Genomic DNA, 25,206 nt, shown 5'->3' with positions numbered 1-25,206 from the left:
ACCCCACACCCCACACCCCACATGCCCGCAGCCCCCACGGGGTCCCAGCCCAGAGCTCCATAAACCCCACACCCCACACGCCCTGCAGGCCCCGCAGGCCCCACGGGGTCCATGGGGTCCCAGCCCAGAGCTCCACACCCCACACCCCACACGCACGCAGCCCCCACGGGGTCCCAGCCCAGAGCTCCACACCACACACCCCACACGCACGCAGCCCCCACGGGGTCCCAGCCCAGAGCTCCACACCCCACACGCCCTGCAGGCCCCGCAGGCCCCACGGGGTCCATGGGGTCCCAGCCCAGAGCTCTACACCACACACCCCACACGCACGCAGGTCCCGGTGTGGACAGAAGACACACCGCGAGGGCCGCTCCATCCGTGATCCCTGGGCAAGAGCCTGCTTTCCGTTCCCTGAGTGAATGCCAGAGAGTATAAAGCCACTCTGGCTCATGTACACAATTATTCACTTAGAATAAGGAATACTTCAGAGAGGGTGTGCAAATGAACTGCAGTGGGTTAACTGCAATGTGAGGTAGATATGGTAATGCTCATTTGTTTGTTTTGAGGGTAAAAAGCCTGAGGAATATTGCAATATACCGTTTCTATGTTATATAACCACCAAATAAGTTCATTCAAGTTTAGAGGAAAAATTGTGTTCTTAAAGAAGATATAACTTCAAATGTTTACTCAATCTTAAAAAAATGGAAACTAGTTTTCTTTTTCTAATGATAGGCTTAAAAAATTTATTGGTTCATCAAACTTTATTATAAAAGCATATGAAATTTTTAATAAATTATCATTTTTGCATATATCAGTCAAAGCACAAAGCTTAAACACTTGCAAACAAAATGCATTATTAATTTAATTGTCACAGCCTATTTACTTAACTTCTATTACCATTTGCTATAATATGCAGTGCATTAAAGGGGAGAATCAAATTCAAAACACAAAAAATAAACTGATTATACTGTCCTGGAGAAATTAAAATACAGCAAGCTTGCAAAATTATAGTCAAGGCATTAATGTTTCAAATAGGTAACAAAAATGTTTAACTTAATTCTGCAAACAGTTATACCTTGCAAACCGAGAGTTTGACATGTTGATAGTTTCCATGCTTTCTAAAACCATTCAAAAGAAAGGAGGAGGAGCCTTTAGCATGTCTGGTGCTAGACTACACCCTTAAATGGGGTCTCCTCCTCTCCACATACTGGAGAAGCATACTGGAAAGCCTAAGAGGAAAGCCTGGAGTTCCCACTCAGCATTTTTATGCAAAAAGGATGCCATACACATAGATATGACAAAACTTGCCTGAAACAAAGTCTGTGTAGTAAAAAAAAGCAATTCCAAGGTGAGTACTGTTCACTTCAAACACTTACAAGTAGTAATTCAGAGGACAAATGTGTGTGCCCATCTGAGAACCATTTGTAGGACAAAACTCAAGTCAATGCCTGAGAACGTGCAGCACATCCCGGGGCGCGAGCGCCATGCCATCCTGCTGCCACAGTCTGTATTTCTGTGGGTAGCCTGGGGCTTTACCAAGACAGGAGGAGCATTAGGAAGCAGGGTCCCGGAGGAGGCGTTCAGATGGTGGGAGTCCTGCTCCTGAAGAGAGATTGGGACCTGGCCCTTTTCTGTCCTCCTTCTTGGCCACAGGGGAGTGAGCAGATCCCTGCCACCAGAACACGCATGGCGCTACCACAGGTCTGAAGTAGTAAGGCCAAGCAACAGTAACTGCAACCTCAGAACCGAGAAATGAAAGAAACCTTTTCTCTATTTAAGTTAATTGCTTTAGGTATTTTGCCGTGGTAATGGAAAATCAGAACAACTTCTCCAGTTTCTTTTTTGTAAGTTTCTCTTTAAAAATTGGAACTGGCCGGGCACTGGTGGCTCACGCCTGTAATCCTAATTATCAGAAGGCTAAGATCTGAGGATCATAGTTCAAAGCCAGCCTAGGCAAGAAAGTCCGCAAGGCTCATCTCTAATAAACCATTCAGAAAGAGCCAGGGTGGTGCTGGGGCTCAGGAAAGCACTAGAACGTCTCAGGGACGGCACCCAGGCCCTGAGTTCAACTATGGTACCAAAAAATAAATAAGGACCTGAAATGAATAAAAATAAGGGTGAATGGCTAAGATGAATTGAAAAAAAAAATCAAGCAGCAAATCTGTGATTTTTATAGCTCATGTTATAATATACAGAGGATATCTGCTATTTTGAGGTATTCAAAAATAAATATATGGATATACAAAGATAAATTATATGGATTGATCTAGCTATTAAATAATATGAACAACCACTACAAATTTTTAATTCCTAAGTAAAAAGCAAAATTATATATTTGGGTTTAAAATGTATAATGTCTAAGGTACAATATACAACTGTTTTCTTTGTATTAATGATCTCACCTACACTGTTTTCCTTAAAAGTCATTTTGGAATTGTAGTTCCTAGTATTAAGATCTATAAAAATGGAGAAATAATGCAAGACTTAACAAGGTTATAGAATGATTGAGAGAATGCATGTGAAAGCAGTACAAATATAGTAAATAAAAATAATTTTCTCTAATACCTTAAACATTAAAGTTCTCAAATTATTTCTTTTGCAGTATGGGTTTTCTATCATTTTAGGAACAATGTGTTCAGCAGTGGTACTAACTACACACTATGTTGAAAATGAACTACACAACTTGGAGGTGGGGATGGGAGGAAAAAACTGGGAGAGAGTTAGGGAAGAGGTGATGTTGTCTTAAAAAGAAATGTTCTCATAACCTGACTTATGTAACTGTAACCCCTCTATATATCACCTTTACAATAACAATGAAAAATGAAAAAAAGAACAATGTGTTCATAATATACATGCTCACAAGTACAGTTGGCTCCAATTAAATACAATACTACAAGGAAGAGTGTTTTGGGAAGCTGATAGAATGAGTGAAACGCACATTTTAAGGACTTAAATTTTCAGCAGTGGCCATGCTCACCTGGTAGCTGACACTGCTACATTTCAGCTCACCTAATATAATTAAGTATATGTGTTGAAGCTAATTATGATACAGTAGCAAGAAAAAGAAAGCCTGGCGGTTGATGACACAATAATTGTAGTGTTATTTTTCATGACATGGCAACTACAGTATTATTTGGGGATGACACGAGATGTATCTTTTTAACATCAGCAATGTTTAACTCTGCAGTAATAATTCACAAATGCGATATTAAAACCAGGTAATAGCAAAATAAAGAGAAAGACAAAATTTAGTTCAACACATGTTTTACAGCACACAGCAATTTGTTTTCAGAGGTCAGTTCCCTCCAATTTAATTCTTCTGCTGCTTCAAGGTGGTGTCAAAGTAACCCAATAGTTTTCCAACACTTCTTGAGTAGATTTTTTTTAATTGAAATATACTATTATGTTTTTTCTAGCAAAATGACATATAATATTAATCAAGAGCATCACATTTATAAAACAAGGTAAACTGACTTAAGAATTTTGTCCTAGTAAATAAAATCTAAATAAAAATTATAGTACTTAAGTAAAGAAATAAACAAATGTATGGAAATTACCTTTCTTTTGGGGTGCCAACTCCGTGTTTGCCTAGCAGATGAGTATTTAAGTGCTTCTTCATTACAAAAGCAACCCTAAAAAAATAAATGAAAATGATTATGAAATTGAACTTTAACTGTCTGCAAGGAAACTGTAAAGAACTGAATAATAGTATTTATATACATGCACACAAATATCACTTAATAATATACATTTCAAAGGCACAAGTTCACAAAGAGTTTCAGTGGAAAGAACTGCTTGAAAATCAAGCTACACCTAAAGGGACCAGGTTCCTTTTCTAGTTGAGTACAGAAACAGTGACTGTGAGCTCAGAACTGTGAGTTCACAGCAGGTCTTCAGTGATCATCTCCACTGCCCAACAGCAAGGAGGGCCAGCAGCACTGCGAGACCACACACCTGCCCCATCTCACACTTCAGTGCAAAATGAGCTGAAGTGTCACTTTATCAAGAACTTAAAAGGACTGTAAAAGACAAAATAAATAACTTTCATGAAGCTTCCTTAAAATATGACAACTTGATAGGTTTTTTAAATAATATCAATTGGGTTTATTTGTCTTCACCACCAATAAAAATTGTTCTTTAATGCAATTGTTTTAGTTAATGTTACTTCAATAACTCAAAGAACTGTCTGACGTTACACACAAATGTGCTTACTTAATTCTGCACGAGTGACCTGTCTGCAGGCTATTCAGGACCTGCAGTCAGTACATCGAACACCAGTCCTCCACTGAACATGGCACAACACCAACCCAATTATGGCATATGATTATTTGAAACAATTTAGATCTCATTCAGAAAGATCAGAATAAAATGGCTCTCGTGATAAAGCAAAAAAAAATTTTTACTATTGAAACTTTAAGTGTAAAAGGGCTTGCAAACATTTTTGTTAATTATGTATTACAGCTGTCCTTCATAAAGGTAATTACTAATAGCTGAAAGGCAACAGAATCTATTTGCATATGTACATGAAAGGCATGACATATGCAAAAATATGATTTTAATTAGCATTCTATGATATGAAGGGCTACAAATCAAAATGGCATGTTATAAGAGTCTTAACATTAAACATTGAATTTATCTGGACATGTTTGCACAAATGGGTAATATTAAGATTGTAAAGTACAGTGGTCTCACAGAAGAGACTGTGACAAAAGTCAATAACAAAAATTTGCTAAAACTGTAAATGCTTCTTTCTTTTAATATCTAATACTTTTCTTTCCATACACTATTATTTTAAACCATAATTATAAGGATAACACATCTGCCCTTTGAAATGGCTGTGACTTCATTATTCAAATAATAAACTTGCATACACTAAAATAGCATTCATTCTTTTTATATATTAAGTAATAACAGATAGAGACAATGTATGTTTTGTTTTATAGTTAATATTATAACTAGTCATACCATCAATCATTAAAATGGAAGGATACAACATTTGAAGAATCAAACTATGGTAATATTAAATAAGCAAAAATTAACAGTATAAAATGTTCTATATTTGTTTCTGCTTGATGTGAACTAAATAACATTTTTCACTTACTGAAAAAATACAGTAATAACAACAGTCTATTTAAGTCATAACTTCCCTACCATCCTCCATTTTCTTATAATTAAAAAAACATAAAGCTAATAGCAAAGAGCAAAGGTTAAAAACCCAAAGTTGCAAAGCACAGCTTATTTACATGACCAAGTATAATTTAAGATATCTGAACTAAGAATCTGCAGTATAGTTTTTAATGAGAAAAAATGTATTAATTAAAATATTTAAGCTTAAGGAACTAAAGCAAAAATATTACATTGCACAGGGGAACAAAGTAAACAGAGAAAATCTTTTCCCTAATAAAACACTGTACTACCTGCTGAATGTATGAAATGCTAAATATCTAGAGGAATATTTTTTGTTATTAAGAAAAAAAGTAAGAAAATTTTTAGTTCTAAAATACATCTCCACTATGTACAAATATATTTATTCAACTTAATTTTACATAAGTACAAACTCTTCTTATCTTGTTTAAGGTATGTATGAATGTGTAAATGCTTCCCATCATCTTTGGTTAAAAAAAAAAATAGTAACTCAAAACTCATGCCTGTAATCTGAGCTACTTAAGAGGCTAAGATCTGAGGATCTCAGTTCAAAGCCAGCCCAGGAAGGAAAGTACATGAGCCTCTTATCTCCAACCAACCACCAAAAGGCTGGAAGTAAGGTTGTGGCTCAAGTGGTAGTGTCAGCCTGAGTGAAAAAGCTAAAAGACAATGCCAGGTCCTGAGTTCAAGCTCCAGTATTGACACTCCAGACAGACAGACAGACAGACAGAGCATGGCTACAAACAAAATTACTAATAGGAACATACTACTACCAGCAATATGTGATTATAGAATACAGCCTATTCTGTACTACCATATAAACACTGTTGTCTTAACAACTTTTAATATAATTTTCAAAGCTGATAATGTACATATCACTGGAATAAGACAAAATACTGCCTAATCTAAAAAGCTATCCAACAGAAATGCTTTGCTTGTGAAAAACCTTCATGCCTTTAGGCATTTGCATTCGTGTCTATCAGTGTGTTAGTGGACATTTAACTTCCTGCGGTATTAGCCTAGAAGGTGACGAGATGGCTAATGTCATCCTTGCCTGGAGTTGTTCTACAATCCCAGAGCCTGCTGCAAGGTGACACAGGATTTCAGCTGAGGGAAGGAATGCAGTCATGGCAGGCAAGAGGAGGAGCACCTTGCACATCTGGGTATGAGAGAAAGAAACAGAGAACAGACGTCCAAGGAGGAGAGAAGAGAGCTGAGAGGCATCAAGCCTGTGGGCCAAAGCAGCACTGGCCCTGATTCAAAAGGAAAATCATGGCATGCATCTCAACAGATGGAACCGGACTGACATTTGAAAAGATTCCTTGGGCAGAGGGGAAGACAAGGTAAGGAAGAGTTCCTCAAATGTCTCTAACAACAGTTAAGGCAAAGACAGCTACAGAGAAGAGAACTGGCCAGAGGAAGAACTTACAGTAAGTTGCTAGAGCTAGCCCTATTTCCATGGACACTGCATGAAGAGTCTGAAAGAGAGGGAGGGGTCAAAGGAAAGTTCAGTGTTTGGCTTGGGAGAGAATCAGGTGGCTGGAAATGTGGGGACACTCCAGAGTGATACACACCTGAGCAGTACGTCAGACAGAGACTAGCTCTACTGGTTACCAACCAGACTGCACTTGAAGAGTACTTGCCCAGGCTATGCATCAACTAGAGCCTGATAAGCTGAAGAAATATCTTTATTTAGATGCTTTGAAAATGATTGTTTACTAACTTTTAGATACCTACAGTGTTCTGAAATAGCATCACTTAAGATGGACACCAAAGAGTACTGGCCAGTTCTCTTCTCTATAGCCATCTTTGAGTTCAAGCCCTAGCACTACTAGTGCATGCACGCACACACGCACACACGTTTGGTTGTCAAGAGAGCAATATACTCACAATATGGTCTAATGTCTAATGAAAAGATAATTTGAACTGGTACTTCAAAAGTTAATTTTTCTTCACTATATATGATAAACATGTCTTCCTTCAGTCCTTTAAGTTACAAGGATTATAAAAGCATTTAAATTTGAGTAATGGATCAACTATTACAGCAAATACAATACATAAGTGTCATAAATACTGAGGAAAAGAACTTAAAAGGGCACACCAAAAAAAAAACCAAGAGCCAGAAGCCACTGAGTGGTATGGCAGTGTGGGAGTTGAGGGGCAAGGGCAGGGCCTGCGCCCCGCAGGAGAACACCCCTGCACGCTGCCGGCTTCTACTGCAGCCTCCCACGTCACAGAAAGCCAGGCATCCCCGCAGGAATGCCGGTGGCATGCAATGGCCAGTTCCCAAGAAACTTACTTGTAACAGGCCTGACTACGTGTCTCAGAAAGCAGATGAGATCTGAAATTCCTGCTGAAAAGGTAAAATGATGAAGCAACTTTCTAGAAAATTAAGTACCTAAGTAAGATGCTGCTGAAAGACACAGCTCCCATCGTGGATACTTGCACAACTCTGCAGCCATCTTCCCAGGTCCCCCAACTTCCCAAAAGCACTGCTGCACTGCCAGCATACCCCAAAACACAAAAAACAAAAACAACCCACAATGCCCACTTTTGTACCACATGTGCATACCAAGAAGTGAACTCTGATCTGAATGTACAAGGATAAAGAAAACACAGTCTATATTCATAGGTGTGAAGGTTGTAAAAACAAGTATCTCTGAGAAGATGTAAGCATAACCAGTAAGAAACAAGAAATATTTAAAGCAAACATGGCTAAGTTAAAAGTATCAACATCACAATTTAGAATGTGAAGGGCTTCTACTATAAGGTCAAAAGAGCTAGAAAATAAAAAGCATCAAATATTTCTCATGTAAGTATAAACTGAGCTTCAAAATTTTCACTATTATATATATTTACTATGTACAGTATATATAATGCATATTTATATAGAGAGCATCAGTTGTTACAATAATCTTCATAACTGAAAAAGTATGAAAACATTAAATAATGTTTCCCCAAGCAATATCATCATCCATTTCCTAATGTAAGCTGAAAATATACAAAAATAGACTGTGAATAATGTAATCTGATTTTTGAGCTCATGTCACATGTTATGACTACATAAAATTTTGCTGTTTTCCTTAATGTTTTTATGATTTTAATCATTAAGTTATAGATACTCACAGAATGACCTTATGTCAAAAGTACAATATAATTTCATACATTACTTTCAATTTTAATAGTACATTTATTAAAGAGGGGTGAATTCTGCAATCAGTGCTCATTTCTGCCAATGAACCTATATCACAAGAACAGTATCTCCTGAAAGATCAGTGGGTATGCTTGTTCATGTGGCAAGGGAGTTAGTAGTTGTGAGCTAGTAATGTGATCACAAGGACCCTTATGGATGCCTAAATGAAGGGGTACACAGAGGCAGCAAAGAGACATGACCCTAAGTCAGAGAGATGCTTGGTGCTAGTACAAAGGAGAAAAAGTGAGCCAGGACCAAAGTCTAGAGAAATAGAAAAGAAAACAAAATTCTTCCCTAAAGAAGCCTCCAAAGGACAGCGCCTACCTATGCTAATGTACTTTGTCACTAATTCTGTCATTACTCTTACTTTTTTAGAGGGGGTGAGGCTGGTAGTGGGGCTTGAACTCAGAGCCTGCCCGCTGACCTTGAGCTCCTTTTACCCAAGGCTAGTACTATACAACTTGAGCCACACCTCTATTTCCAGATTTGGGGTGATTAGCTGGAGATAAGAGTCTCACAAACTTTCCGGCCCAGGCAGGCTTCAAACTCTAATCCTTAGATTTCAACTTCCTGAGTAACCAGGATTACAGGCATGAGCTACCAGCAGTTTGGTCCTACTACTTTCTTAAATTGCTCTGACTTTGTTTCTGGAACTAGTTCTTCTAAGCATTTCTGCCGCTTCTGACCACTCATTACTGATGATGTTCATTCCTCTTCCTATGCTCTAAAAGTGATTCTTGTATTCATATAAATTCTTACTTCACAGGAAAATTCACTTCTTGAGCTTCAAACATAATCTCCTTGTGGATGGCTCTTAAAATATATGTCACCACCCAAAGCCTTTCAGAAGAAACTCTCCTTGCTGGAAGTGTAATACCTTAGAACATATCCAGAAATCAGTGATGGTCTTTGCACACTACTGATCTCCAGAGACTTTCTAATTCTATCACCTGTACCACCTTCTCAGTATACTAATTTTATCGTCGTGGTCTATCCTAAGTCATCAATACTTTCTGTACAGTTTTTCCTTATCAAGAACTGACATTTCTCAGTCGGGCACTGGTGGTTCATGCCTGTAATCCTAGCTACTCAGGAGGCTGAGATCTGAGGATCGCAGTTCAAAGCCAGCCCAAGCAGGAAAGTCTGTGAGACCTTTTTTTTGGGGGGGTGGGGGGCTGTTGGTCATGGGGCCTGAACCCTGGGCCTGGGCACTGTCCCTCGGCTCTTCAGCTCAAGGCTAGCGCTCTACCACTTGAGCCACAGTGCCACTTCCAGCTTTTCCTGCTTATGTGGTGCTGAGGAATCGAACCCCGGGCCTCATGCATGCAAGGCAAGCACTCTACCATTGAGCTACTTTCCCAGCCTGTAAGACTCTTATCTCCAATAAACCACCAGAAAACCGGAAGTGGCACTGTGGCTCAAGTGGTAGAGTGCTAGTCTTGAGCTGAAGATCTGAGAGACAGTGCCCAGGCCCAGAGTTAAAACCTCAGGACCAAAAAAATAAAAAAATTGAAATTTCTCAATCTTTCTCTTTATTAACGAGTTCAAATCATTATGCCCAAGCATTAGACTTCAAGTCACTTTTCACTGCAAGTAATTCCACATAAAACAAGCATATAATCATTTATTTAAAAAAAAAAACTGTTCACATCGCCCCTCAAAATTCATAAGGTTTTTATCATGCCTTCCTAAAGCACCAAATGCAAAACAAACAAACATCAACAGTTACTCTGAACCAGTCAATCCAATATCCAAAATAATGAACCTAATATTAGATTGTCTTAAAATATAATGTTGTATAGCACAGCAACAATTACAAATTAAAAGAATCTAAGTGCAGAAGAAAAACAGCACAATTGTGTTAGTGTACTTAAATTCAAAACACAGAAGATGCTGAACTGGTAATATATTTTTAAAGTATAATACACTATAAATATATGTAGAAATACATATATAAATACATAAATATATTTGTATTCTAACAAATACACTAAAATACTTATATGAAATGAAGCAAGGAGGACTATATTCATTCTGACATGTGATTTTGTTTTATATGGTTTATAGTCTTTACTCTTCTAAATAAATATCAGTCTGAACGTTCACACAGCATTCGTGGACTGGTGACTCCTTACCAGAGTCAGGCCATCCAGTGGGAAAAGGGAACTGGGCCTCAGAGACGATAAGTGACTCTGACTTTTTAAAGAAAATACGGTAAAGAAGCTGAAATGCACAAGTACAATTCATGCCTGGTAACCTTTATGCAGAGCTCTTTCCACCATTCCAACCTCCTGACTAAGGAAAATTATAGCTGCGCACAAAATAAGAAAAATGAAAATACTACTAAAAGATAAGTGTCCACAAACTCATTTGACAACATTAGCTACTTTTCTAAATGACTATAAATTTTCCAATCTAATGAATGACAAATCTAGCAAGTGATATAGAATAAATTGCTAAAATTTGACAGAGCTTAGAAAAGGCATATATTAAAATAAGATACATATCATTAGACAAAAAGGAAAAACAAAAATAAATGATGTGTGAAAAAGTTCAGGCACAAATAAACAGAAAGCAATTGTTATCAAGAATTATTCTTAAAAATAAATACAAAGATGATGATTCTCTCTGAAACAATTGATATAGACAAAATTGGTTTTATTATAAGCAATATAAAAAAGAAAAGTGTGTTAGTGTTGAGTGTTAGAAATCAAGAGCATGTTATGATTTTCTGTTAAGGTGTTAAATATGTTGTACCATGCAATATGAAACGAAGTGTAAATGAAGACTTCATCTATACAGTATCTAAAATACAGTATGAGGCATCATCTATAGTGTCTAAAATAAAATATGTATCATATATATCACCCTAAAAAATCTCTAAGCAGATTTCCATTATATTAACCGTGTCTTTTTATGTTCCTAGTACAAGGGCTAGAACTCAGGACCTACAGTATTACTTGGCTTTTCTACTCATTGTTGGTGCTCTACCACTTGAGTCACAGCTCTACTTCTAGGCCTTTGCTGCTGAATTGAGGATAAGAGTCTAATGGAATTATCTGCCTGGCTGGGCTATCAAACAGGTGGGTAGATCTGAGACTCCTCAGATCTTCGACTCGTCACAGAGCTAGGATTACACGTGTTAAGTTATGGTGTTCAGCTAAACGTGTCTCTTACAGATGAATTTTTCTGCCAGGCACTCACTAGTAGCTCAGGCCTGGAAGGCTGAGACCTGTCAGATCAGAATTTGAAGCCATTCCAGGAAGAAAACATGGCAAGACACTGTCTTCAAATTAACCAGCACAAAGCCGGGCAGGTAGCATGGCTGAAATAGTACAGCACTAGCCATGAGCAAGTAAGCTGAGTGAGAGGGAAGCATGCTGAGTAAAAGCCCAAGTACTGGGGTATACCAAAGACAAAGGAGAAGAAAAGAGGAGAGGTGTTGTTCTATTCATTTGTCTAAGCTAATAATAATCATGATGAGTTAGTAACGTAAAAAAACTCTAAAGATATTCAAATCCATCCAACACTGCAAAAGTTTCAGTGCATGAATCCATTTACTTCAATTTTCAGAAATGAAAGTGTGTTAAGCAACAGTGTATTTAACAAACCCTTTTATAAAATCTTTGGTAGGCTGATAACCGCAAATGTCTTCTGATACCCTTCTCCAGAATGCTATCAACCCACAGATATATACAGAATCTGCCACATCACCTTCAATTTCACAAAAATGACCTTGTTTCAGAAAAGAAACTATAAAATGTAAAATACTCCGAATCATTTAGTACTTGACAATTACTTTCCTTGCCAGTTGTCCTACTCAATTAAAACAGCATATTAGATTTACTGAAAATCCCCATAAAAATGTTGTTCAGTCAAAAGAAACCAAACATTTTTTTCCCTAAGTTCCGCAGTTCTCCCAAGAATAGCATGTGCTTTAAGATGTCAGCTACGGCGTTTAACAGTGTTCCTCCAAAAGCTGAGGGCGGCACTACAAACACACATGTGCAGCTCAAGCACACACATGCACACAACTCCTTCCATTACAGAAAAGGAGGACCACAGGGCATTCCACTGGTGAGGCAGCCACGGATCCCTGGGAAAATGCAATATTATTACTCTCAGAACTGTAAATAATTTACGTCAAGATCATAACAATGACAAGATCGCATATTCCAAATATTGTTTTTATCTTTTAGGCTTGTTTGGGTGTTTGGGTTTTCCTATGGCTGTACAACAGAACTGAATTCTACATGTCTATTTATGCAGTTGATGAACGTTGATCAAAATCACCCCATCTCCATCCTCCTGTCTCCCTGCTCCCCAAACCAATCTCAGCAAGCTTTACTGCTCCACAATCACACTCCTTCAAGGTCTCTGTTCATCCACGACCCTGCCCGCACCCACACTCTCCACAGGACGTGTTTCACCTTCCTAACACGCATTTTTGCAAGAGTTCATGTTAGTTGATCCAAGGGGCTTCATCATGGTAGCTCACACATGCACACACTGATTGTAATACACATACTCATATAAAATAAAGCAGAGCCAGGGAAGTTATGTACAAAATCACTTGATCATCACAGGTACGTGGGGCCGATGTTTCCCGGAGGCTGTTAGCCACTAGCACAGCACAGGGGAAAGCACTCAGGAAAACTGGAGGCAAAGAGAGACCTGGGACTGAATCTGGCTTCAACCATGACTGCATAAAGACATTATCTCTACTCCCTCCAGGGGTGGTGAAAAGTAAATGAGCAGTATGGCCAGGACTTACTGTAGTGCCTGGAGTACATGGGGGGCGGGGCGCGTTGGGGACTGGGGGCTCCAGGGTTACATGTTTACCATTATCAAGAGGAGGGCCCTAGAAACAGGACACCCGAATGAATACTCATACAAAGTGGATTCTGTCTTTTAGGACAGGCCAGCCCTTCTTATATAGCCTTGCAGGGTTTACAAATAAAGAGTAATAAAATTTTACCATTTTAATGTAGAATACCATGTCTCACTTAGGGTAATAAATATTTAACACCAATTAGTAAACAGAAGATCCAAACTAACAGACAGAAATAATAGTAACTTCTACCTAAAACTGAAAAGCCTGAGCTGAGTGTGGGAACATGTCTTCAGCCCCAGGTACGTGGGAGGCTGAGGCAGTAGAATCACAGTTTGAGGGCAGTCTGGTCAACACAGCACTAAGCCATCACACACAGACATACATAACAACACCTGCTGTGCATAACAGACATGAATACTGAAGCAGTCCAATAAGCACAAGAAAATAAACATATATCAACGTAACAGGAGACTAAAGTAAAAAGCGAGGTGTAATTACATTGGCTATTTGGAAGGCAGAGATCAGAGAACTGTAGGTCATGAAAAACTGCTGGTAAGACTCCATCCCAACAAAGAAGGTGAAGATGACAGGGACGTACTTCTCAACCTAGAGGCTCAGGAAGCACAGGTAATGCAAGGGTTTAGGCTAGTCTTGGGCAAAAATACAATGCCCCAAGACTAGGGCTGTACTTCAAACAGGACAGCACTTGCTTAGGAAGTGCTCAAATCCCAGTACATCATGGACAGGAGGTAGGTGTGTTAGAAGTGCAGCTATGGCAGCTTGCAGGCCTTGAGGGCGAAAGCTAAGGGACAGAGTGCAAGCCCTGAACTCAAGCCCAAGGACACACACACACACTGGAAAAAGTGAAACAAAATGCTGACAACTATACAGAATACATTCATGAGACAAGGGTAATTTATATAGAACAAGGAACTAAAAAATTGAACAAGAATACAAAAAGCCAAATTTAAAATGTGGGAAAGAATTAAACAGACATTTTTATTTTTCTTTTTTTCTTTCTTTTTGTTTTTGTTTTGGTCGGTTGTGGGGCTTGAACTCTAGGCCTGGGCTGTCTCTCAGCTCTTCAGCTCAAGGCGAGCGCTCAACCACTTGAGCCAAGGCACCACTTTGGTTTATTAGAGATAAGAGAATAATGGACTTTCCTGCCAGGGCTGGCTTTGAACTGTGATCCTCAGATCTCAGCCTCCTGAGTAGCTAGGATTACAGGCGTGAGCCACCAACATCCAGCTAAACAGACATTTTTCTATGTAAGTATAAACTTAGACAATAAACACAAAGTGATTTCTCATAACCATTATTTTGCAGAGAAAGAAATCTAATTTTTACAAAAATCAATAAAATATTCAATCTCAGATCTTCATTAATCAGAAAGACAATAGTAATGTTGGTGCGAACACTGAGACATTAGAATTACACACTGCAAATGAGAACAGAAAGTAAAACAGTCACTGTGGAAAAAACTTTAGTGGCTCATCAAAAAGTTAAACACATTGGACCCAGCTACTCTACACCTAGGAATATACCCACAGCAAATGGAATCCTTCAATCCACACAAAACTTTATGCACAAACGTTACAGCAGTATTAGTCGTGATACCCCAAAAGATGTAGTAATCCAGATGCCCTTGAAATTATAAACAAAGAAATCATTCTGCACCCTTACAATAAAATATTATTAAGTAAGAAGGATTGAAACAATGGTACATGTCATATATAACATGGATGGATCTTTAAAGAACATGCATAAATCTGAATAAAGGTGAAGAAAATTGAAAGTGAAAAGACCTGTTTGTACGATCCTAAAAGTATCATCACCTTTCTAGATTTGCCAATTTTCCTTTTCATAAAATAAAATGGAAAATCCACTATCGTAAATAACTGTGTATTAAATGAAGATATCTGGTCATGGCAAAGAAATTCCAAATGATAAGATAACCTGGCACCAGATCTTGATTTGTAAATTTAATACCTCATTAGAAGGAACTAAGTCTCCTTGGCAAAAATAAATCCTTATTTTACAGCTAGGAAAGCTTGTAGTATCAGAAATAAATGATTATGAGAAGAAAAAAACCGTGAGACAATATAGGGAGTTGAGGATAAAAAAATATTCATTGCTGAAATAAATCATAAATAAAAATATAAAACAATAATGTGTGTTATAAAGTTCTGACCAGCAAATAAATATAGTCATAGATATTCTAACTGGATTGTAATGCTCAAACATTAAATTATTTGTAAGTTTTTCTTCTTTCAACTAGCACAAAATGGATGGTAAATAAACAACACTTTACTTTGTTCAAGTATTTACACTTCTCTATTGCTATACAAGATTGCAAGAGACGGGTGAAGGAATTTTACATCATCTAATTGTTCACAGTTAGCAGTAAGATGTTTTGTGTCTCCTATTACTTATTCTCATACTTTTTAAATTTCTATTCCCTAGTGTATCAAAGGAAAAATGATGTCTTTTATTATTTGGGGTTTTACTTGGCAAATAAGATATTAAAACTTGGCCTATGGGCTGGGAATGTGGCTTAGTGGTAGAGTGCTTGCCTAGTATGCATGAAGCCCTGGGTTCGATTCCTCAGTACCACATAAACAGAAAAAGCCAAAAGTGATACTGTGGCTCAAGTAGTAGAGTGCTATACTTGACCAAAAGATGCTCAGGGACAGTGCCAGGCCCTGAGTTCAAGCCCCAGGAATCAAAAAAAAATAAAAATAAAAAGCCACCTTGCCCTTGCTCTACTGTTGTACTTTCAACAGTACACTAAAATGTCACAGATTCACATATTATTTAACTAACAGTATGCTTTAGTTCCAACTGCAATTATTCACCAAACAATAAATTCTGAACACCTCTGCTGTGATTCCTCTATTTCTTTCACTGTGGTTCTAAATTCTTCAGGAGGATGACAGGGATAATGGGATCCAAAGTGAAGGTGTCTCAATTAGCTTTATAACCACTGACATAGAAAGCGGACTATAATACAAGGGAACAATTCCTCCAACACTCTGACAAAAATAGCATGGATATTTTTAAAATTCTAATGCTTTCTCAACGGATATAGGCCACACTCCACATGAGGTGATAAAAAGGGGGGGGAGGGGCTTTCTGGTCAAAAGGCAAAGGTAGAGGACAGAAAAGCAAAGGCAGGCAAGGCTAACAGGAAAAAGCAAGGAGGGAAGGGTGAGGAGAGGGTGAGGGCAGGAAGCAGAGCTGAGCGGAGAGCGACCTGTGCGCTCAGAACTCTAATGTTCTCCCGGCTATGTATAATATTTTGCAAAGTAAAATTGACTGAGATGGAAGCTATTTTGCATGGTACAGTAGCGATGGCTAACAAATGAGAGTTCTGTGGGCTGAATGGAAGTCCCCTGCCTCATCTGCCACCCTAATGACAGCAGCCACCTGCTGTTTTATTGTCACAGCTGGAGCCAGTTCACACTCCTTGGTGCTGAGCTCTGCCCAAGAGCACCAAGCTCTCTCCCCGCCTCATTACTTTGATGAACTTTTTATGGTCAGCACCCATGAAGACCTCATCTAGGACTCCTCCACACAGACTGGCTTGAGGGAGGGCTTTCCGCGGCTCGAGGTGGGGACCCACAGTGACACCGCAGCTTCGAGTGTCTGCCAACAGCCCCAAAGTCACTACACAGTACTCTTGACATGACAGGACCCACAACAGGTAAAAATGCCATGAAATTTTCACAATCAATAATGTCCTTCCTTCCTCAATGGGATGGGAGATAATAAGGTACTTCTATAACCAAGGATTTTAATGGCACATGTTATTATAGAAAACCTAATGTTCTGTTTATGATTACTGCCATAAAATTAAGATTCCTTTCATTTTCCATAGATTGAAAAGTCATAAGGAATTTTTCCTTTAGCTTGTAAAGTCAAAACAGATAAAACTAAAGCAAAATCTTATTTGTATTAGTACCTTATTTTCTATTAAAATTTCATTGTTTATAATGAAACTATGCAGCAATGATGTCACCTTACTTGAAACTAAATCCATACTTTATAACTTTCACGGTAAAAAGCCATTCAAAGAATGGTATAATAAATAAAAAACAACTTGCATAATTCTTCTCTAGTAAGCTAGGCATATAAATATATATATGTATGTATGTATAAAGTAATCAGGTAATTTCAAAATGTGAGTAACATAAAAGATGGGCTTTAAAATTTGAGAAAATTACAAAAGCCAATTTGTATTTCATACAAGTGTTGAATGATGCCTATCACTTTTCAAAGCATTAAAAACAGTTTAATATATTTCCACATTTAAAAGCACTAAGAATTTAGAATTATCAACATTAATAAAATTTTCTGAGTATTGTAAAATTGCCAAGTAATATTTTATTTTCTAATGGCCAGAAGTCTAAAACTCCAAACAATAAAGGAGATATTAGGCAGAATTCCAGCTGATAAATTTCTAACACATTCCTTAACACGAATTTCTCTTAGTCATTTAAAATGCCACAAAACATTTCTGTCTACATAAGCACGCTGTCTTTGCAGTGCAGGGGATCAAACGTGGGACGCTGCACATGGTGAGCAAGATCCCGCTCTTGTAGTATGTTACAACCCTAACCCCTTGGTTTGGGGGTCAAAGTGAGTAACCTAAGCGAGCCTGGAATTCTTCTCCCTCCCCTTTATTTCTTATTTAAAAAATTGTGCAAAGAGGTTTTAATTCCATGATGAGTACAATGCTTCTTCATCTTGAACTCTTGAAACTCCTGTCTCAGCTTCCTCAGTGCTGAATCAGAGGCAATGCACCACTATGCCTGGCTTAAACCCAGGAAGTGGTTCATTTTATGCTACTTCCTCCTCTAAGCATGAATTTGCTATACATTCCTCAGTTCCACTATAAAATTTCTGTTCATAGCTAAATATTCAAAATATTGATATTGATGTTGAAAGATAAGTAAAGTGAGCTACACTAAAGATACGGAGCATGGACCGTGTTGTGAATCTCAGTCAAATAGTGCTAAAATCAGTACTTGGTCTGACTCCATAGTGTCAAATAAGCAAAACGTATGCTAATAACACTATCTTTGAATAACCTATTAATACACAGAATTTTAAAACAATTATTAACTTGAAGAAGTTCTATTATTTGTAAGTCTTAATTTAGCTAATACAAAGCAACAAAAATTAATTTCTCATTTTGATTCCACAAGCAATTTTTTAAATAATGATAATCCATGATTAATGTGTCTCATGTGATTTACATTTAGGTATAAGCATTGTGAATAAATAAGATGTCACACACTCAAGATACAATTTAACACCTATATAAAGTAGAAATGGACTTTCTGAAATTCTTTTAAACTTCGATTTTTTTAAACAAAGTAACAGCATATGAATCTAAGTTTGTGAAATCTAATATTGTTGGAAAATGAAAAATCATCTATTGGTTGCACTTAATGACATTTTCGCACCCAACATATCACAGCAATAGAAAGAGATAATGTATCACACTTCACAGATTTTCTGTTTTTTACAACACTCAGAATATAAATCATAATGAATTTATGATTTATAAAGTACAGCACGTCTCACTTCAGTAGTGGCCAGATACAAGGTACATTTGGTGAAGTCAGGATACCATTTTTTAAAGTAGGTGAACAGTTAATTGGTAATGTTCACCAAGAAATGAAAAGGAAGAACATGACTCTACAATGAAGTGAGTGAGAAGCCCTAAGAACAGAGATGAGCAGGACACACGGAATGAATTCCAACAGATAAAGCTGAATACAGAGGAAAACCCAGATGCTGATATAAAGATGAACAGACTGGTTCTACCAGGCAGGAGTCTGAACTGAGGCCAGGCCACAGTAGACATGAGAACAGATGACTGTCACTTTCTGATCTTGAGAAAACCTAAACTACACCACTCGTAATGCATAACAGATACTCCTCATCTCACTTCAACCATCCAGTGTTGTGTTGCTTTCTCAAAAGGACTAATATAGGAAATACATTCAATCAGGCTGGGCGATGGTGACAGACCTGAGATCCTAGCTACTCAGAAGGCTGAGATCTGAGGATCCTGGTTCAAAGCCAGCCTCGGCAGTAAAGTCCGTAAGATTCTTATCTCCAATTAACGGCCACAAAATTGGAATTGTTGCTGTGGTTCACAGTGGTAGAACACTAGCCTTGAGCAAAAAGAGTTCAAGGATAGCACCCAAGCCCCAATGTCAAGCCCCACAATTAAAGAGCGGAGAAGAGGGAAGGGAGGGGAGGAGAAGGAAGGAGGTGAGGGGAGGAAAGAGAATACATTGAATTAACTAACATAAAACAAGTATGAGTTTTATTTCTAAAATCAACACATAAGCAAAGACACACAGATTCAAGCAAAACAGTATCCTTGACATAGAAAAGAATAGGACAGATTAAGAAGTTTTGTATTTAATATTATTTAAGTTTTTGTAAGCACTTTATGATATCTGATTCTTCATAATCATCCAGCCTTTTCTTACCAGATGAAACAAAACTTCTGTGTAATAGCTTACTTTCAATACCACCATTTAAAGAATCACCTCAATAATCTACACCTATTCAGAAAAATTGCTATTCATACAATATCAGAAGCATAGTTTTCATTAGTCAATAAGTATAATATGTATGAGTGCCCACAAGTAGCCAGTTACTTTTTCCTTTTCAAGTCATTTTTAGAGATGTGTTCATTACATGGTATTTGCCAGCAAGCGGAGAACTCTGAGCTTTGTGGCGAGGCTGCCCAGGCCACACTGGGGTCTATGAGATCCCTCACTCCGTCACGCCCTCACAGCTTCTATGAGAAAGAAGCTCCAGCCTGAGGAAGCTAGTTCTACCTGACATCTGTGCCCACCCCCCACTACTGCCTCATGGCTGTAAGAAACTCCATCTTGGTGAACCCCGTCATTACCTGGTTAACACCACATGTGATCTGTGCTCCCTCACCCCATTACACGGCTGTCTGAGACGCTGGTGAGCCCTACCTAGCACAATTCTCTCCTAACATTTCAGTTATCCATAGACAGATGCTCACATGTGTCCGGATGCTGTCCATATCAATTATCCCACTATGAAAAATTCTTACAGTTAAAAACAGGAACAAGTGTATTTCCTTTCTTTAAAAGTTAACAATGTATCTGTGCACAATGGCAATATCTACAATTAATAAGGCCTATTTGAGGTCTTATTTAAATATTCAGGCATAAAGCTGCACCTGAGATTTCAGAGGTAATGCCTTGTCCTCCCCTTCTGAAGACATAAGGGGTGGGAAAGAGCTTGTTAGAGAGACTGGAGACACTGCAGCCTCCAGGCCGCAAGGCCATGGAAATCCACCTCAGAGTCACTCTGCTCAGTGTCCCAGCTGCTCACACCCTAAAGTAAGGCCCAAGGCAGCTGATCCCCTGGGTGTTAGGAAGGGTAAAGCAATTCACCACAACCTCTACAGTTGATTTTGATATTTTAATTTAAGAACCAATTCTACTTACTATACTTTTCCTCTTGCTGGGTCAAAAACTGAAAATTATAAAAGAACTCCAGTGAAAAAACGTATTTTGACTATTTTTTTTTTTACAATTTCAACATCTACTTTCAAAAGGATTAAGTAAATACTGAAATTTCCAATACTAGCAAGTACTGCCATTTCAGGTAGTTACAAAGTGGAAAGGTGAGGGTAACAGCTAGAAACCAGCCTGCCAAAACATTAGCAAAGCCTTATCTCAACTAATCAGCTGGGCATAGTGGTCTAAGGCCAGAATCACAGCTAAAAGGAAGGCCTAGGTAGGAGGATCCCAGCCCCAGGCTAGTCCTATACAAAAAAGTACAAAATCCTATCAGAAAAGTAAATGAAATATATTCAAAGCTATAACTTTCACACAGTAATAACAATACATTTACATGATACATTTGAGTATATATTCTTAATTCCATGTGCCAAAAAAAATTGGTTACACTGGGGGCCCATGGCTCAGGACTATAATCATAGCTCAGGAGACTAAGATGTGAGGATCAATACTCAAAGCTAGTTGATGCAGGAAAGTGCATGAGACTCTTATCTCCAATGAATTACCAAAAAAACTGGAATTAGGGCTATGGCTCAAGTGGGAAAGTGCTAGCCTTGAATGCAAAAGCTTAAAGATAGCACCCAGGTCCTGAGTTCAAGCCCCAAAACTTGCATGCACGCGCACATTCACACACACACCAAGATAAAGATAAAAATAAAAATAAAAAATAACTGGTTACAACTGAAACTACTATCAGAACACTGAGTATTTGGATCTTTAACTTTTACCTCGATCTTTTTCTTGGTCAGTATTGCGACGTGAACTCAGGGCCTAGGCATTTTGGTTCAAGGCTGGCACTCTAGCAATTGACCCGCAGCTCTACTTTATGGCTTTTTCTTTTTTTCTGCGTAAATGGAGGTAAGTGACGCAGGAACTTTCCTTCCCAGGCTAGCTTGGAACCATGAACCTCAACAGATCACAGTACCCTGAGTAGCTAGCATTACCAGTGTGAGTCACCAGTGCACTGCTTCAATTTTCAGATTAGGAACAACGAATATGAAGAAAAATTCGAATGCCTTCAAAACAAGAAATTTAACCTCTACTGTTTTTTAATACTCTGTAATAACAAAACTGAAATTGCCAAATCACCAAATAAAACAAAACATTAATTTCAATAGGCATTTTTGAAATAGCAATAAAGAGAGCATTACACAAATTCACTTAGAGATACTTGCATAATTCTGTAAGTAACTACAAATTTTCATTAGTATAGTTCTAAAAGAGATATGATTGCCTTTGGGGTAAGTCAGTAAAATGTTAGTATATATTTTGGCATTTTTATACTGACAAGAATATTTAGCTTCAGTGAAAGAAAAACTGTGACAAAGATATATATTTGTGAATGATTTACTAAGAAGGACCTTGCCCTAAACCTATACTAAGACCAAAACACAATTTTAAACAGGAGTTAAAAACCTATACTAAACAATATATCGACATACCATATTTTAATTTAACTAAAGAAAAACATTTTCAAACAATTTGAAAAAAACACTTTTCTATGTCATGCCATTATTTGAATGTAAAAAAGAAATTATGTACCTAAAAAAAACTAAACAATCACTACAATTTTCACTAGACAGTGGGCCTACATTTGGATTGTTACTGAGGTTTTTAAATAGTTTCCAAATATTGTATAATGAATGTCTTAACAATCAGGAAAACCAATAAAGGCAAGTAAAGTATTGTTGATAATCTCAGTATCACTCTCATGTTGATTTTTACAAGGATTTCTCTTAGCTACTGATACAGAGTAGTAGTGTCCATAGAAATTACCAGCCCTCAGGAAGAAGTGGACCTGGCCATGGCCAGACTGAAGAGAGGAGCTCTGATACAGAGTAGTAGAGTATTGTCCATAGAAATTACCAGCCCTCAGGAATCAGTGGACCTGGCCATGGCCAGACTGAAGGGAGGAGCTCTGATACAGAGTAGTAGAGTAGTGTCCATAGAAATTACCAGCCCTCAGGAAGAAGAGGACCTGACCAAGGTCAGACTGAAGGGAGGAGCTCTCCCAGAAACCCACCAGCATTCACCATGTGTCCCTTACTGCATGGTGCCTGGCTGGAAACACAGAAAGCAGAAAGTGTGCCAGCCCTGTGGGATGATAGACTTCATACCTGGGAATTGTTTCAGTACGTACTTCACAGAAAAGAAAAAAAAAAGAAAATGTTCTTGAGGGATAAAAAGTTCATTAATAAGATTCTGGAGTTGATTTACTTCCCTGAGGTCATAAAAACCATTGCTTCCAGCCAGAGTTAAAACTAAGCTCCATAATGAGAAATAAGAAGAAAATCTGATGTTAAGTAATCGAAGGGCCCACAACAACAATAAACATCTTCTAAACTGCATTATAAGAACTGAATATTTATGGTTCACTTGATTCTAAAAGATTATATGTTCTGAGGTCCACAGCTGACTTAGTAACAAGCTTTTCAAATGTAAAAAGAGACTACCAAATTAAGCACCAATTAATTATAAAAAGCATCATGATTTCAAAATGTTAAAATATTTTAAACTGTGTGTATCTTAATAGCAAGACACATATAATAAATCATAATATACCGAATTTTTAGAGTAAATAGACATAATATATAAACATCTAAAAAAGCCCAAAATGTTCCAAATAAAGTCAGAAGTAATGTAGGAACATTTCTTTCACAACATTTTAGATTGCAAGAGGTTATTTCCATGAAAAAAAAAATACCTGTACGAATACCAATTAGGGAACTTCACAGATCTTAATACAGTGACAACTCATTAGGATTCTATCACTACCAGTTCTAAAAAGGAATATTATATACTTCACACTACAACCTTGCAATGGTCTGTATCTGATTTAGTAATTTAACTCAGAGAATCTCCTGTTTCATAAACATGACATTTAGACATTATCCTATTATCTTACAACTCAAAAAGAACTGAAACAGTAAACAAGAACTGAGTTACCTTGTATATACACATATGTGAGTGCACACACACACACACACACACACACACACACACACACGCAAGTCTTGAGCACCACATTAATTAATTAATATCAAACAAGAGAAAAGGATGCTACTGTATTTTTAAATGGTCATTTGAGTTCAATTCCCACACCAGTCCTTGACACTAGCTTCTTGTCCAGACCTCCACTCTTCAGCTAGATAGCCAAACTTCCAATTGGAGGACAATCTCCAACAGCACACTGCTTCCAACCTGAAATTACCAAGTTCTCCCTCTAACACCCAGTAATAAACCCTCTTCCAGCCATCTACCCTTCCTATTTTGCTACTTCATAGTTTCTTCATTTGTTTGCAAAACAATGTTTTAAAGGGGAACTTAGGGATAGCACCCAAGCCTAGAGTTTAAGGACCAGGACCAGCATTCACGATCTTTTATATATTTTTCTCAGGTGGCTTTTTCCTTAGTGTCACACATTATCCACAGACTCGCATGTGTTAAAACAAGTTCTGTGTATCCCAGTTTTTCTTTGGACCAGTGCTTCCTGTGATGTTGGTAGTTGCCTGCCAGCTACAAGTCTGGTTCTCAGCTAAGTTTCTAGAAGAAAAGGGTCAGTGTAGATAATTTGCACCCAGCTGACTTGAGTCTCGGCAATCATTACATTTGCAAGGTACACATGAAAAGCCCAAAGATATCATTTGATTACAAGATAGGTCTTCGTAGTGGGAGCCCACCTACAGAATCATCATGGATTAACACAAGGGAAGGTTACTGGACTAGTTTCATGGTAACTGGGGATGTCTTCCAGAGCCCTAATTCCTGCTAATCCTGTACCAAATAATTTTTTTCCCTCAATGAAGTCACTACACACACTATACAAGTAAAAGACAAAGGCCAATACATCACAGAAACATTAAATGTATTTAATATTTGGCCCAGAATACTGACTTTGTATGTTCTAAATTGAAATTCTATTTTTTTATTTTTAATATATATTTTTATTGTAAAGATATACAGAGGGGTTACAGTTACATGAGCAAGGTAATGAGTCCACTTCCTATCAAGCATTATTACCCCCTCCTTTCTATTTCCCCTACCATCCCTTTCCTCCCTACCTCCCCACCTCCTCCTTCTCCCACCGCCCTGCCCCCCAGCCCCTACAAAGTGGTAAAGTTTGTTTTCAACATAGTGTCTTGTACATCTCAGTGCTACAACAAGTCATCCTGTATCCTTATTTCAGCATATTGTGATTTCTCTTCCCCTCCCCAAATTAGAAAAATGTAAATACAAAATGCAGGGCACCAGAATCGTTGTACCACAGGGGAAGATCATACAAAAGAAACCAAAAAATCACATCGGACATTATAAGCACATTAAGAAGAACAGCATTTCCTAACAAATGGGGCGATGTCATTCTTTCTGATGGAGGCATAGAATTCCATTGTGTATATGTACCACATTTTCTTGATCCATTCATCTACTGAGGGGCATCTGGGTTGGTT

The 25,206-nt window shown here is 37.9% G+C and overlaps 1 protein-coding gene across 1 annotated transcript in view; it reads right to left on the bottom strand.

Moving 5' to 3' along the window:
- Znf407 (zinc finger protein 407) overlaps positions 1-25,206 on the bottom strand; it is a 355,534-nt gene that overhangs the window by 236,233 nt on the left and 94,095 nt on the right. Inside the window, exon 3 of the mRNA XM_013026144.1 lies at positions 3,558-3,632. Within this exon, the coding sequence (XP_012881598.1) occupies positions 3,558-3,632 (75 nt within the window). The remainder of the gene's footprint in view (positions 1-3,557; positions 3,633-25,206) is intronic.

This window comes from Dipodomys ordii, unplaced genomic scaffold (assembly GCF_000151885.1).
Source record: "Dipodomys ordii isolate 6190 unplaced genomic scaffold, Dord_2.0 Scaffold91, whole genome shotgun sequence".
In the NCBI taxonomy this organism is placed as follows: domain Eukaryota; kingdom Metazoa; phylum Chordata; class Mammalia; order Rodentia; family Heteromyidae; genus Dipodomys; species Dipodomys ordii.
This window is presented reverse-complemented; position numbering and strand designations above follow the sequence as displayed.